The 13,989-nt window shown below is 39.6% G+C and overlaps 1 protein-coding gene across 2 annotated transcripts; it reads right to left on the bottom strand.

The window, feature by feature from the left end:
• Positions 1–25: 25 nt before the first annotated feature.
• On the bottom strand, positions 26–13,976 carry MFSD8 (major facilitator superfamily domain containing 8). Of its 2 annotated transcripts, none has more exons than XM_077300330.1 (12): positions 13,818–13,976; positions 11,764–11,855; positions 11,414–11,457; positions 9,456–9,696; positions 8,554–8,667; positions 7,625–7,769; positions 5,474–5,532; positions 4,776–4,884; positions 3,702–3,836; positions 3,347–3,450; positions 3,007–3,263; positions 26–1,518 (listed from the first exon to the last, which is right to left on the bottom strand). In XM_077300330.1, the coding sequence occupies exons 1-12, from the start codon at positions 13,889–13,891 to the stop codon at positions 1,303–1,305; spliced, it is 1,590 nt and encodes a 529-aa protein (XP_077156445.1). In that variant the 5' UTR covers positions 13,892–13,976; the 3' UTR covers positions 26–1,302. The 2 variants fall into 2 exon arrangements, with proteins under 2 accessions (XP_077156445.1, XP_077156447.1); XM_077300332.1 differs by having other exon boundaries at positions 11,793–11,855; positions 13,818–13,866.
• Between the last annotated feature and the right edge of the window lie 13 nt (positions 13,977–13,989).

The raw sequence follows: 13,989 nt of genomic DNA, 5'->3' as shown, positions 1-13,989 counted from the left end.
TTAAAAATAGAACAGTGCAACTAAGTGGTCTTCCAGTATTGTTTATTTTACTGTTTGTCTCTCAGATAGCTATAGTCCTGCACCATCCTAAAAGCTCCAGGGCAAACCAGCTGTTTCTGCAAATACAAAATCTCTTAAATTTCCATTTAGACATAAGTTTAATATAGTACTTAATTTCAGTTCATTAAGAATATCTTCAGTATTATGGGGCAGCTGTTAGACATACAAATATACTACCTGTAATCAAATGTTAAAGGTATCACTAGTCTTAAAATGAAATGACTGCGTGTATACTTGAAGTCAAATCTGCACAGGAAAAACACTGAATTAAAATGCTTTAATTGTCAGTTATTAACCAGCCTTCAGTACTTACTCCTTGGTGAGTATCTAAAATTGTGATGTAAAAAAATCACTTTACAGACACATAGGTAGAAGATCTTAAACAACTCATTATGTATCATTAATATTAGTTAGTTATATGGTAGAACTAGTTATTTTTATCAACAGATTTGACCTTAGCAATAATATTTTGGCAAAGTACAGTGCTTCAGCAGTCTGCCTCCCAGTGGGTAAGGAACAATCAATCACAATGACTGAGCAGGAAACCACTGGGTTAAATGAACAACAGAGAAGGTGACTCCAAAGCAAGTAGTTAACATCTGGAAAGGTGTACATTCTTATGTAAAATTAAAAATGAATCCTATTTCAGCTTGTTTCTTCTGTATAGGATATATACAGTTAAGATAATTTGCAGGTGTCTTGTTTGAGATTTTATTTACTGTAGCAGAACCTGCTATATTGTAAGTTAGAAAACAAACACATAGAAAAGAGGTAGGTCATTTTATAAGTGCATAAGGCAGCTCTTTTAAGTTGAATATGAAAACCACTTTAAGTACAAACTGATTCACAGAACCAGTACATTTTCAAAGTATCCCACATTGCCATATTTACCTAAAAGGAAGATGATCCTGAATATAAGAAACCCCTTACCCTTGATAAAAGATTATTGCACATTCCTTGTATGAAAATTTTAAAATGGGCAAAGAACCAGTCATACTTTCAAGTAAGGATAAATACAGATCAAAGAATATAATCTCTCAAAGCATTAAGAGTGTCTTTACCCACTATGATCACAGCTTATCATGGCCAGTATTATATCCTAACTGACAACTTGATTAATAGTAGTAGTACAACTTAGTAGTAGTACATTAAAACCCCTGATTAGTCAAAAATGCAGTGCCATAGTTCCTTGGGTAAGGGCAATGATACAACAATAAAATCCTGGTCAGCAGTTACCAGTACCTAACAGCTCTGCTCTTGGAGCCTCCCATATCGGACAGAAAATGCTACAAGTCTCTTGTATACCACTTCCAGGAGTAAGAGAGAGAGAACAACAATTCCACATATTAGACTGAATGCCCAGCGAGGTCCCAAGTGTGTGTAGAGCTGGCTGACAAATACTGGGCCAAGAATACGTGCACCACTTCCACAGGCAGTTAGCCAGCCCATATAGATTCCCTAAAACAGATCACAGACTTGTGTTTAGTATATGAATTTAGCAACAGGTTCCTTTACTTTTCATTACTAAACTGAATAACTTTTGGACAATGTAGACATTTAACTACATATTAAACATTAAACATTACATAATAATTTGCCTTTTTGTTCATGTCCCAGATACTATAGTTGAACAACCAGTATGTGCAATGATTAGATAGCCAAACTAGGATCTGGGAGTCCCAGGATCAAATCTACATTCAGCCTACGCTACTTTCAAAACCATTTCTGGCCAACTGGGACAAAAACAAAGATAGAGAGTGGATTGCCTCCAAAGTGGAGCTCTGCCAATGAAACAATTTTCAGATTCTACACCTTCCCACTGCAGGCCACTCAGTTCCCTGAAAGACTACTGTGAACAGCAACTGGAAGCAAACAGGATCTGTAAAGGGGGTAGGCTAATGGCAAAAATCTCCATCCTGCTTTCAGAGGTGCCTTATGCAGTGAGAACAAACTCTGGATGTAACCTTATATGTCCATCTGTTACAATAAGGTAAAAATTAGGTTATCAGAATAAAATCAGAGTCCAGTAGCACCTTTATGACCAACAAAGATTTATTTAAGGTGTGAGCTTTTGAGTGAAAACACTCTTCCTAAGACTAGTTAGTTGTACTCAAAAGCTCATGCCTTAAATAAAGCTTTGTTGGGCTTAAAAGTGCTACTGGACTCTGATTTTATTGTGCTACTTCAGACCAACACGGCTATCCACTTGAATCTATCATTAGGTTATCGGGTTAGTCTGTAAATAAAAAAATCAAATGCAATACAATTTTACATTTACCTTCAACTTTGCAAATAAGTTTTAACGCATTATGCTTTCATGATCTGCATCCAGATTAGCAATGGGGACAGTTTTATTGAACTGCTGGCTTCATATTTTCAAAGCAGCATTCAATTCTTTTTCATCCCAAGAGCCTCTGGTCTAGTGATTCTCAACCTCTTCTATCTTACATTCTACCTGTCACTCTATCAAAAAGCCTGGGTCCCACCACAATGAATTAAGGACAGAGGCATTCTGTTGTTACTCTGAGCAGACTAAAAGGTCACAGATAATCTCAGACATGTAACAGCAGCACAGGAGATGGCATGTCACATTTTTGCAGGGGAACATGAGAAGTAAGGGAGTGGATTTGTAGTAATTGTTATGAAAATCCTGTGTCCCACTTGGAGTACTTATATTTCTCACCAATGGTACTGCTCTAATGCATACTGAAATCTGTCTTGGACCTGCTGTCACAATCTGATTAGTATGCAGTGCACCAATTCTCAGTTTTTTAAAAAGCTACAATCTGCAGAACTCTGGGTTCTTTTAATATGACATGCTAGTTTTTGTTTTCCCTAGAGAAGAGTCCTGGAAAATGCAAAGGTTCACTCTTTTATTATATTTGGTTGGTCCTAATAAAAAGACTATTGTTCTTACAAAAAGAAAATTCCAATTTTAAAACTTACCTGAGGCCTTGGCCCTAAGATTTTTGAATATAGAGTATACGACATAACATTGCAGACTGGATAACCCAGTCCTATTAGAATGTCTGCAGTAATGTACTGGCCCAAGTAGATCACTGGAGTATGCAGACACCAAGACTGTACAATCGGACATCCTGTTGCTTCAGTGCTATTATCTGAGGGAAGCTGCATTTGCACTCTCCAGAAAGATGTGAGGCTTCCAGTAAAAGCTGTTGTTGTAAGAGTGTTATTCTTTATCTCTGTGAAAACAGAGGGGAAAAATTGCATTTACAGATACTTTTTTAGAAAGCTTAAACCATTGTTTAAATATATATACTTGTACCTTCCCACTGGATATTCGGTAACTTATTTCCCCACGGTAATAAGATAAAGAATCCAATCAGTATAATAACTAGGCCGCCATAAAGTATAGCACGTTCACCGGTCCTGTTGGATAAACAAAAGCTAATTACAATAATGCCTATAAGGAGATATAATGCATACACTTAAAGTGCCCATTTTCTTTTCCTTTTTAAGGATATACAGAATTTCTGTAGTGGAAGCACTATGAGTATCATGGATACATTCGTGTTTAAAACAGGCTAAAAATATTTATCCAGACAATTTATGCTAGAATATACGAAATCTTTCGAGACTAGGGAAAAAATGCATAAAATAAGGTTGCTTTAGTGACTTACTTTTTGGAAAGTATTTTTACTCCTAAAAATGCAAAAACTGACTCAATGCCAATAGCTCCAAGGATAAGTCCATTGATAAACACTGCTTGTTTCCTGGTCCAGGAGTACATATCCATTGTCATTGGTGTAGCTATGCTGGGGAACAAAGGGATAATAGCCTCAGTCTGTCGGCGAGGGGAAAATGGTTTGAGAGACTTAAAAGGACCTCTCAACACAAGTTACAGCGAACAGCACTGGAATTAAATTATGAAAGCTATACATCTACACTCACCCTGAACATGGCAAAGAAAACAAAACCCAGGGAACACATCAAAATACAGAGGGAGAAATGAATATCACAGAAAAATGTCAATATCAGAAAAAGCATGGAAGTCTGTACTACTCCACAACATAACTGGACAAGATACAAGACACATGAACTGCCTCTTATTTTAATTAAAAGCAGTCAGGGAGTGGGACATGGGGAGGATCAGTGCCAGAACTTTAGGACAGGCTAATCTTTCTCCCCTTAGCCATATCCAGGATAGGAATTACTCAGACCCTAACAAGGTACAGTCCTTAACCAAAAACTGGAATCAAACTGAGCCAGCAAAGTTGTGCAGAATGAGAAAGCTGCTCTCCAACATTTCCAGACTATATTTATTCCTCAGCTTTAATAACGTCAGCCACCCTGTAGGATTTCATGCTTCCACACTTGTAATTTTTATAAATTGTCATGTACATTCTGATGGCACTGGGAATATTTTACTCCAGTTGCACATATATCATGGAATAGGTAAAATACAAAATGGGAAATAGAAACAGCAGGGTTATTTCTTATTTCTTGACATCTACTGTCAAGCTCAGTGCAACTCCCAAAATTTTTACTTGGAGCCTATTTGACCCCCACACTTCATCTGTAAAATACACTGATTGCTAAGGATTTATTAGCCCACGTAGGTCAAAAAGGTAGGCAACCTGTCTCCCCACCCCTCCATGCACCCCAAGGCCAACAGCAGTTTTGTCCCCATACAGATTTACTAAAGTTGAACAAAAGCATGCACTGCTTACTACAGAGAAATCAAATACACTTACGTTTCAAAGACTGCAAAAATAAATAGTACAACAAAGAAAAGAATGTTTGCTGATACAACAGCCACAAGATCAACGCTTCCTTCACTATCCTCACCAGCCTCAGCATTTTCTGGAGGAAAACAACAACAAAAGGGCTCAGATGCTAAACTAATTTTCTTTCTTTCTTTCTTTACACAGATATGCTACTGTGTCCGTTCCATGAAAAGGTTTTCTTTTTTATTAAAAGATGCATTCACATCTGTTTTGGAAATCATTATACTTCAGTTTTGCGGTAGAAGCATGCATGTATTCAAAGGTTGCATCTGCCAGTCTATAATTTGTGCTATCGATTGTGTCACACCGGATATATTGGCAGAACAAACCTCAGTAAATCAAGGCCAAATGAGGCTCCCTGCAATATATTTCTGCAGCTGGGCATGCAATTAAAAAAAAAAAACCCTACACATTTATAGATCATTAACATGGATCTGGTTTGCTACTGCAAAGCCTCACGACACATTTAATCTTTTTAAACATATTTCCTGAGTATCTTTTAATGAGATTGTAATTGATATTTTTATAACTGCATTTATAAGTCAGGATAATTATGAGTGCCAGGCAAGGATCCAGGAAATCCAGGTTCAAATACCCATCCTGCCTATTATAATTCCAAAATATACCACAATATTTTATTTCAAACTCTCCACAAAAAACATTACCTTCTGCTTCAAAATTAATGCTTCTGTATGGTCTTCCTGTATCATCCACTTGATGTTCTCTAAAAATTAAACACCATTTCATTAAATACTTTTTTCGCATAACATTTTAATATGCAAACAGGTGGCGGTGCAGAAATAACAACCACAGCAGGGTTTTCTTTTTTGTTCTGAGTTGATTTTCTTCCATTCAGTGTTTAGTTCGCTTTCTGGTACCTGTCTTCCAGTGTTTTCTGAAAGTGGCTTTGTGGAAGTTACTCCCCCCCCCCCCCACACACACACTATGCCTCTAAGCTGAAGGTAATTCAAATCATATATTCCCTTGTTTCCACCTCCCCATTATTTCCACCTCTCAGAGGTCACTCCACTGCCCACACTGAATAAGTTTCTAACATTCTGCTCCTTCTGCCATCCTCCCCCCCCCTCATTGGTGTACAAGTTCCACTATTGCTTACTCATTTAAAGTTTTGGGGGTTTTATATTCATTTGGGGATGAATTTAGCAATATCACCTTATCACTAGTCTTGGATCGTTGCAGCAAAAAATTAGTGTTTGTGTGTGTGTAGTTAAAAGTTTTAAATGATAGATGTGTTCAGGAGGAGACCCTGAACAGATGACCAGAGAGGCAGCAGTGGACATGCCATGAAAGAAGGAAGGGAGCGAGCAGCCAGGCATGCGAATGAAGGCCCAACCCTGTCCTCGCCAGCCCCATCACCACCCAGCCACCACTGCCAACCAGGAGCCCAGCCCAACTGCAAACTGCTACCAAGTTGCCAGAGGCCCACTGGTTTCTGAGCAGGGTCTAAATGGCAGTCTGGTTTAAACTGGGCTGCCCACTAGAGCCTGCAGGGAGAGTTCTCCCCACAGGAAAGTCTGCTGTTTGCTAGTCAGGCTCCATTGGGTTGCCCAGCAGAACCCCAGGCAAGCCTGCAAGGAGAATTTCCCCCCATCACTTGGCCACCAGTGCCAAGCAGAAGTCTGGCCTGAGGGTGGGTGGCTCCCGAGGCACTAGAGTCCCATCATGGGGCTGGTGAGGGAGACAGTCTTGGACTGTTGTTTGCATACTGGGCAGGGGGGAGCATATACCCACCTGCTTGCTCATTTCCTTCATGGCACATCTGCTGCTGCCTCTTTAAACATGCACAAGCACAGAGTCACTATTTTTTCACCAGTGATTCAAGACAAGCAATAAACTCATATTGATAGACTCATGCTACTTACAACCCCCCCCCAAAAAAAATTTGAATACATAAGCTTTAGTAACGCTTATACAACAATAAAAGGGGAGAACCACTAAGATTCTGCTAAAATGGCTACCAGGAATAAATACAGCTTGAAGAATCTCTAGTTCCTATTTCAAAAAACATGCCCGGTGCAAAACTGACCAATTAGGAGCAACCTACCACGTTGCATGAAAAAAAGTACATTTCAGCAGTATGATGCTGTTCAGTTTTTCTCATTTGTATGCAGGATATATATTCTGCGATTCCCAAGAGAAAAATCAGAGAAGAAAAAAAGGTGTGGCATTCAGGCAAAGTATTCAAAGTAAAGCTCTTCTCGCTCATCTTTGGTTAAAATTGGAAGTAAGCTGTACATGCATAATAGGCCATTCTTTTCCATTTTATTTTCACAACATCCCCATGAACAGGTTAGGCTAAAACTGTGTGACTGGCCTAAGGTCACTCAACAAGCTTCCATCACATAGTTGTGATTCAAACTAGGATCTCTCAGATCCTAGTCTTCCAACCAGTATATCAACATTATCCCTTTAGCTTTCCCTACTCCCCTCCTAGAAAAGGATCTGACAGGCAAATAACTGCCATAGCAGAAAGTTCTTATTAACAACCAATAGTGATCCAGATTGTTAATCAGAACTATTATGTTGCCCAAAAGCTGCCTTAAGATCTACTGAGGGAGACACTCTTTAAAAAATGCATATAAAGTAAGTGTATGCACCATTTCTTTGTCTCTCTCCAAGTCAGAGCAGAACAAAATATGACATAGCAGCAGCATAAGAGAACAACTATGTATACATGATTTTAAGAATCATGTAAAAACTGATACAGTTCAAAAAATACAGTAAAATAATACAGTTCAAAATCACATACTGATACAACCAAAGACTTCAAAAAGAAGGCCATAGGTTTGAATTACCTAAACACAGCAAATATCAGAACAATGTTAATAATTCCTAGAAGAACTCCAAATAAAACTGGGGCTGTATACATGTTCACCTGAAGCTTAATGATTTTCCATGTGATTCCTTTTTCTCCAATTAGAGTAAAGAGGGTCTGAAAAACTAATACAAAATAGAGTTAATTAGAACAGGACTTAACATGCTTTTTCTTTATTTCACTAACAGCCACAGTCTCAAAGGTGCCTAGTACTAAGGTGCATAGAAGAAAAATCTCAAGGGTGTTTCAGTGTGAAAGCACACACACAAATAAATAATTGCAGTGTAGAAATACCTGAATCCAATCTTACAAAAAAGTAAGTACCACCTGGCCGCAAACCTAGAAGCGGTCTCTATTATTTTAGCAGACTACTTTGATTTATTGTTTGCCAGTCTCTGGCTATTTTTCCTATCTGATACATAATTACATTTTAGGTGAGAAGAATGATCTTGTAGAGTGACTTTATAAATGCACAACATTTTAGATAACATGCTAGTGGGAGGAACTTGTTCTTGATGTGCAAATTCTAATCCTCTTTCCAGCAGAATATAATCTCAATCTCCTGTTTTAATCTTTAAACTGACTTCAAACATTCCGTCAGAAGACTTGGATTTGCAAAACAGTGCCACTTAAACCATGGTTTTAAATAATCATATTCGCAACATGTGTTAATATTGTGCCTGTGTAATATTTTTACACTGTATATTTTTGTATTGTTGGATCTCAATGGGGATTTTACTGGTGTTTTTATTGGATTGGATTGCCATGTAACCAATCACGAGCCATCTTTCCAAAACATACAAACATAAACATAGGAATTAATAAAGTAACAAAGTATTGCTAATTCAGACTGCCAGATTCTCTCATTAAATCAGAATTTGAAAAGAATGGAGCTGATGTAAGTCATACCTGGTCCCAGTATGAATCCCACTGCTTGGAAAGCACTAGTGTTTGCCATGGCACTAGTTCTTTCTGTAAGAGAGGTAGCACCAGCGACATAGGATCGAACTACTGCTACATTTCCTTTAAAAAAGAAAGAAATGAAGTATGAGACTCACAACAACTCTGAATCTCACTTACGTACATAAAACAAGACTACAGGCAGTCATGATTTCACACTGTTGTTCATATGCTTATTTAGCCTGCTTACCACAGAAAGCTTAAACAGATCTCATAAAACTATTAAAAGCCACAGAACTGCAGAAGGAAGCCTGGTTCTGCACTGCTTGTTCACTAATGTATCCAAGACATTGTGACTGACAAACTTTTCAACATCTCTTATCCCTTCTCCTGGACAGTTCAACTAACCATACCTGTCACAGAATTTTTGGAGTCTAAAACCTGGTTAACAGTACAAGTAGATTTGCATAATGAAACTGCACCTGCTTTCCCCTCATGCGTTCTTCATGCCAAGTAAGTCCATAAAGCCAATGTAACTCAATCTGCTATTTCAGGCACTTTAAGAGCATAGTGGGTCTTGATTACTCTTGTGTGCTCTTCAGTATTGCACTTTTCAGGTTGCTAATGGCTCAGCTCCTCTGCCACCCACACGAAAGTCACAAAGCCAGACAACTGTTAGCACTGAGATAATGGGGAAGCCTTTGATTCTAAGACCAAGCATCAGCTAAAATGATATATTACCACTAAGGGATTCTGAATGTCTTCTTGCTATTACACATGCATTGAACACAGCTTTGTACCAGAAAGAAGCTTCCACAGGTGCTTATAAGATTTTGACTATCCTGATACTGTAAGACTTCAAAGAGTATATACAAATCACTTGCCTTCAATTTAAATGCTTTTAAAATTACCTGCACCAAACCCCACCAGAGCTCGAGCAACCAACATGTAGTATTTGTTGTTTGAAGCAGGCAAATGGACATAGGCATAGAGACAGTTAGCAGCTACTGAAATACTAGTTGAAACTACAAGAGGTTCTCTTCTTGGCCTGTAATTGGACCACGCTCCAAAGAAGGGGGAAGCTATCATTTGACCAATGCTATAGGCCGCAATAATCCATCCCAAGAAACTTGCATCTGCAGTTTTATCTACCTAGGGAAAGAACAAAAGCTATTTGAAGTACTATGACCTGGTATTCATTACATCTCAACAATACTCACTACATAAGAAGAATAAATATAATATCAGATATTTATTTATATTTATATACCGCCCTCCCTGAAGGCTCAGGGTGGTTTGCATAGAACTTAGAAACTATACAAGAAACAATCCATACATATAAATAACTGTAACATTAATATGACTATTGGTTATGCCTGGTCTCAACCAAATGCCTGGCGGAAGAGCTCCCTTTTGCAGGCCCTGCACAACTGTTTTAGTTCCGTCAGGGCCCTGATCTCCTCTGGGAGCTCATTCCACCAGTTGGGGGCCAGGACAGACATATTCTGCTGCTAATACATGGTGAGGTTAAGATCTCTCCCAGCTTAAAGTTGAACAGGAACAGCATTTTAAGATGGCAACAAACAACCTACCAGGACCCCATTCTATAATAAATTATTTAGTGAGGATTTACAAAGTCATCGAAGAATCTTAGCAAACCACTGCACATGTATGAGGATCCCCCCCCCCCCCGAATCATGTCACAGTTGACTTATGGTGACCCCATAAGATTTTCAACAAGAGAAATGTTTAGGGATGGTTTGCTATTGCCTGCATCTGTGGAGCACCCCTGGACTTCTTTAGTGGTCTCCAAGTACTAATTAGGGCCAACTCTGCTTAGTTTCCAAGATCTGACAAATCTTATGAGATATGGCTAGTCTAAGCTATGGGAAATATGTGATGAGACTGTCTCTGAAACACTGCCCTTTGTTTGTACTTATATTATTGAAAGTAGAAGGAAAATATGATTTTTAATGTTATAATTACTGACTTATTGAATACTAAGTACTGCACATTCTGATAAAATAAACAGAGTTGAGGCATAAACTACAAACCGTGGAAGGTGTATTCTAAAGATGACTTCAGATGGCTATATCTAGTAGTTTTATTTACAGGATATAGCCAGAGAAAATCTCATAAAGGTGGTTTTGTAGGATTTTTTAACCTTTGGATGTTATTATGCTGTTCACATACTTAGAGAACCTAAAATTAATTTGCAAATGAAAAGCACCTGAAGTTTGTTCTTTTAACATTTCCAAAATAGATTTTGCACTGCTCATTTTAAACACAATCTTGAACTCTCCTATTCTACATGGCCCTATCCTTCCCTTGCCCTTAAAGTAGCTTTTCTTGGGGTGCTGCTGCTTGTCCAAATTTCAGCTGGTTCAACTGAGAGAGAGTGTGGTGTGGTTCTTAGAATGCTGGTCTAAAATCTAAGAGACTTGGCTTCAAATCCCCACTTGGTCATGAAGGGCTCTGTGGAATTCATGCCAGAGTAGTATCTCCATGGACACAGAATTACACCCAACTGTATATTATTTAAGAATGAGATAACAGAATGCTTGATTTTACATCATTTTTCACAAGAAGCATATGTTGTACATTTTTTAATTTAAAAGGAAGTATACATGCACCTTATACTAATTTGGTAAAATCCCTGGGCAGATTCACCCCATAAATTTTGAAAAGTTAACTGTAGTAATATTTTTGTCTTAATGATGAGTTTTTTAAAAAGGTTAATACACTTTGAATTCAACATGATGTGGTCTGAATTTGCAGAAAATATTTATCAGAGCCTAAGACAATATAGTTCTCAACTTGCCAAATAAAACTCAAGAATTTATTAATTCACATTTGGGAGGTTACAAACCTGTTGAAGATAGGGCCAGATTGACATAATGACTATTGAAAAGCCTGTAGTATAAAAAAGAGGTTATTTTGCATGGTTAAGGCAAACTTTATTTATTGATATACCATATAATAAATACATTAATATTGATTGCTATATAACATATAATAAAGTTAAAACAATTAAAATTTAAAATTAGATTAAAAACAGATTGAGCAAAGAAAACAGCCAACAGGTTATAAAGTGCATTCAGTTCTTCTGGAGCTAGAGTATGGTCAGGAGTGAACAGTTTACACAAAACATTTTTTGAGTGTCTATTCAACACAGACATAACATTAAACTACAGTGGCCGAATATCTGTTTTTACAAACCAACACTGCTGAAGAACATTGTAAGGTACATTATTCGGATGGATCTCCACCGGCTATTATAATGTTGTAAGGTTTCCATGGTATCATATGATCTATAATAAGAAAAAAAAAACATTTTTCTCATCAGAAAAAGGTTCGAGCAGAGTCGCCTGAATCTCAACCCCTCCAAGACGGAGGTCCTGTGGCTGGGACGTAGGGGGCGGGAACAGGAAGCGCGCTTGCCCACCCTGGGAGGGGCGCATCTTACCATCGCGTCCCAGGCCAGAAACTTGGGTGTGATCATTGATGCCTCCCTGACTTTGGAGGCACAGATCAAAAGAGTAGCGGGCCAGGCATTTTTCCAACTTCGCCAAGCCCGACTACTAGTGCCCTACCTGTCCCCCGAACACCTGGCCACGGTGATCCATGCAACGGTCACCTCCAGAATAGATTTCTGTAACTCGCTCTACGCGGGCCTTCCCTTGTCCTTGATCCGGAAACTTCAGCTAGTGCAGAATGCAGCTGCTAGGGTCCTAACTGGTACACCTTGGAGGGCCCATATCCAGCCAGTGCTGAGGCAGCTGCACTGGCTGCCGATTGCTGCCCGGATCCGGTTCAAGGTTTTGGGTTTAACCTTCAAGGCTTTACGCGAGTTGGGACCCACATACCTGAGGGACTGCTTATCGCCCTATGCCCCCCGCAGAGCTTTACGTTCTGCGGGAGAAAATCTGTTGGTCGTTCCCGGCCCTAGGGAAGCACGCCTGGCCTCGACCAGGGCCAGGGCCTTTTCGGTCCTGGCCCCCGTCTGGTGGAATGAGCTCCCGGGAGAGCTGTGGGCCCTGCGGGACTTTCCATCGTTCCGCAGGGCTTGCAAGACGGAGCTCTTCCGACAGGTTTATGGTTGAGGCCAGGCTTAACATCTATGCCCCCCCGGGACTTGAGGATTGGGATTAATGAGATGGGTACCATCAGTATCCCCTCTCCACCCGCTAGTGGGGGAATGGGTAGTCGATTAGCCGCTCTTGCCAGGTAGCTATTAATTGTAGATGTGTCAATGGGATTTTAATGTATTTTATGGGGTTTTATACTGTTGTAACCCGCCACGAGCCGCAAGGGAGTGGCAGGTAATAAATCCAATAATAATAATAATAAATAATCATAAAAATAGCTTTTTATTTATTTATTTATCACTTTAATATACCACTCTCACCTAAGGCTCAGGGTGGTTCACATGGAACATAGCACAAGAACAATAGAGAAATTTGGTAACCATAGATAACAATCGAACAATAAGAAACAGTGAACACACTGGAACTTCACAGAGATCTTAACCAGAAGCATTATCTCTGTATGTCCTAAATTCCTGAACTCTGCGTGAATTCTGCTGATGTCATAAATGCTGCTGGTATCATAAGGAGATATCCCATTAGGAACATAACACACCTGCTTGAAGTAGATTTTGAGCTGTACTCCAAATAAACGCCTGGTGATGTCTGTCCCAAGCCTAGCTTTCAGGATCTGGAAAGTATTTACAGATCCAGTTTGGCTCTTGTGGGTCTTTCTTGCTTGCCCAGGGAACACCGATCACCACTTTGGAGTCTGGAGGCAAATTTCCTCCAGGCCAGACTGATTCGGGGGTTTTGGGGGGAAGGCATCATCTGGGCATGGAATTGGGGCCACTGAGGGTAGGCAGGTAGTTGTGAGTTTCCTGCACTGTGCAAGGGGCTAGACTAGATGACCTGCTCGGACACACACAATGCAACGTTTCATTTACTTACTACATTTTTATTTATGTAGTCACAACGTACACTATCTGAAATTTCGTGGGAAGTGAACAGAATACAGCGAATGATTCAACAGGTTTTTTTGCATCTACACAAGACTGTCAAACACATTTCTGTCTTCATCCCTCCGTATTTCTTTTCCTTTTCCTCCGTCCTCAGCTCTAAAGTTTCGCAATGCACTCAGAGGACCTATCAGCATCTCCACAGCACCCTTCACACACCTGGAAAACGCACCTCAACCCAATTCTAACTAAGGCACCAAAGGGAACCTTGCGCATGCGCGTCCCTCACCTGCCGTTTTCACTGTTGGGGGTCAACAAAGGCGCTTCTAGACCATCGGCAGGATCTGCATGAGCGACCGCCATGACACTCTCTTAAACAGCAGCGTAATCACTAGAGAAGACGATTCGCCGGACAGAAGCCTCTCATCTAGGCGAGAACCAACCCGCGTGCACTACAGCAA

This window comes from Paroedura picta, chromosome 10 (assembly GCF_049243985.1).
Source record: "Paroedura picta isolate Pp20150507F chromosome 10, Ppicta_v3.0, whole genome shotgun sequence".
Lineage (NCBI taxonomy): Eukaryota > Metazoa > Chordata > Lepidosauria > Squamata > Gekkonidae > Paroedura > Paroedura picta.
This window is presented reverse-complemented; position numbering and strand designations above follow the sequence as displayed.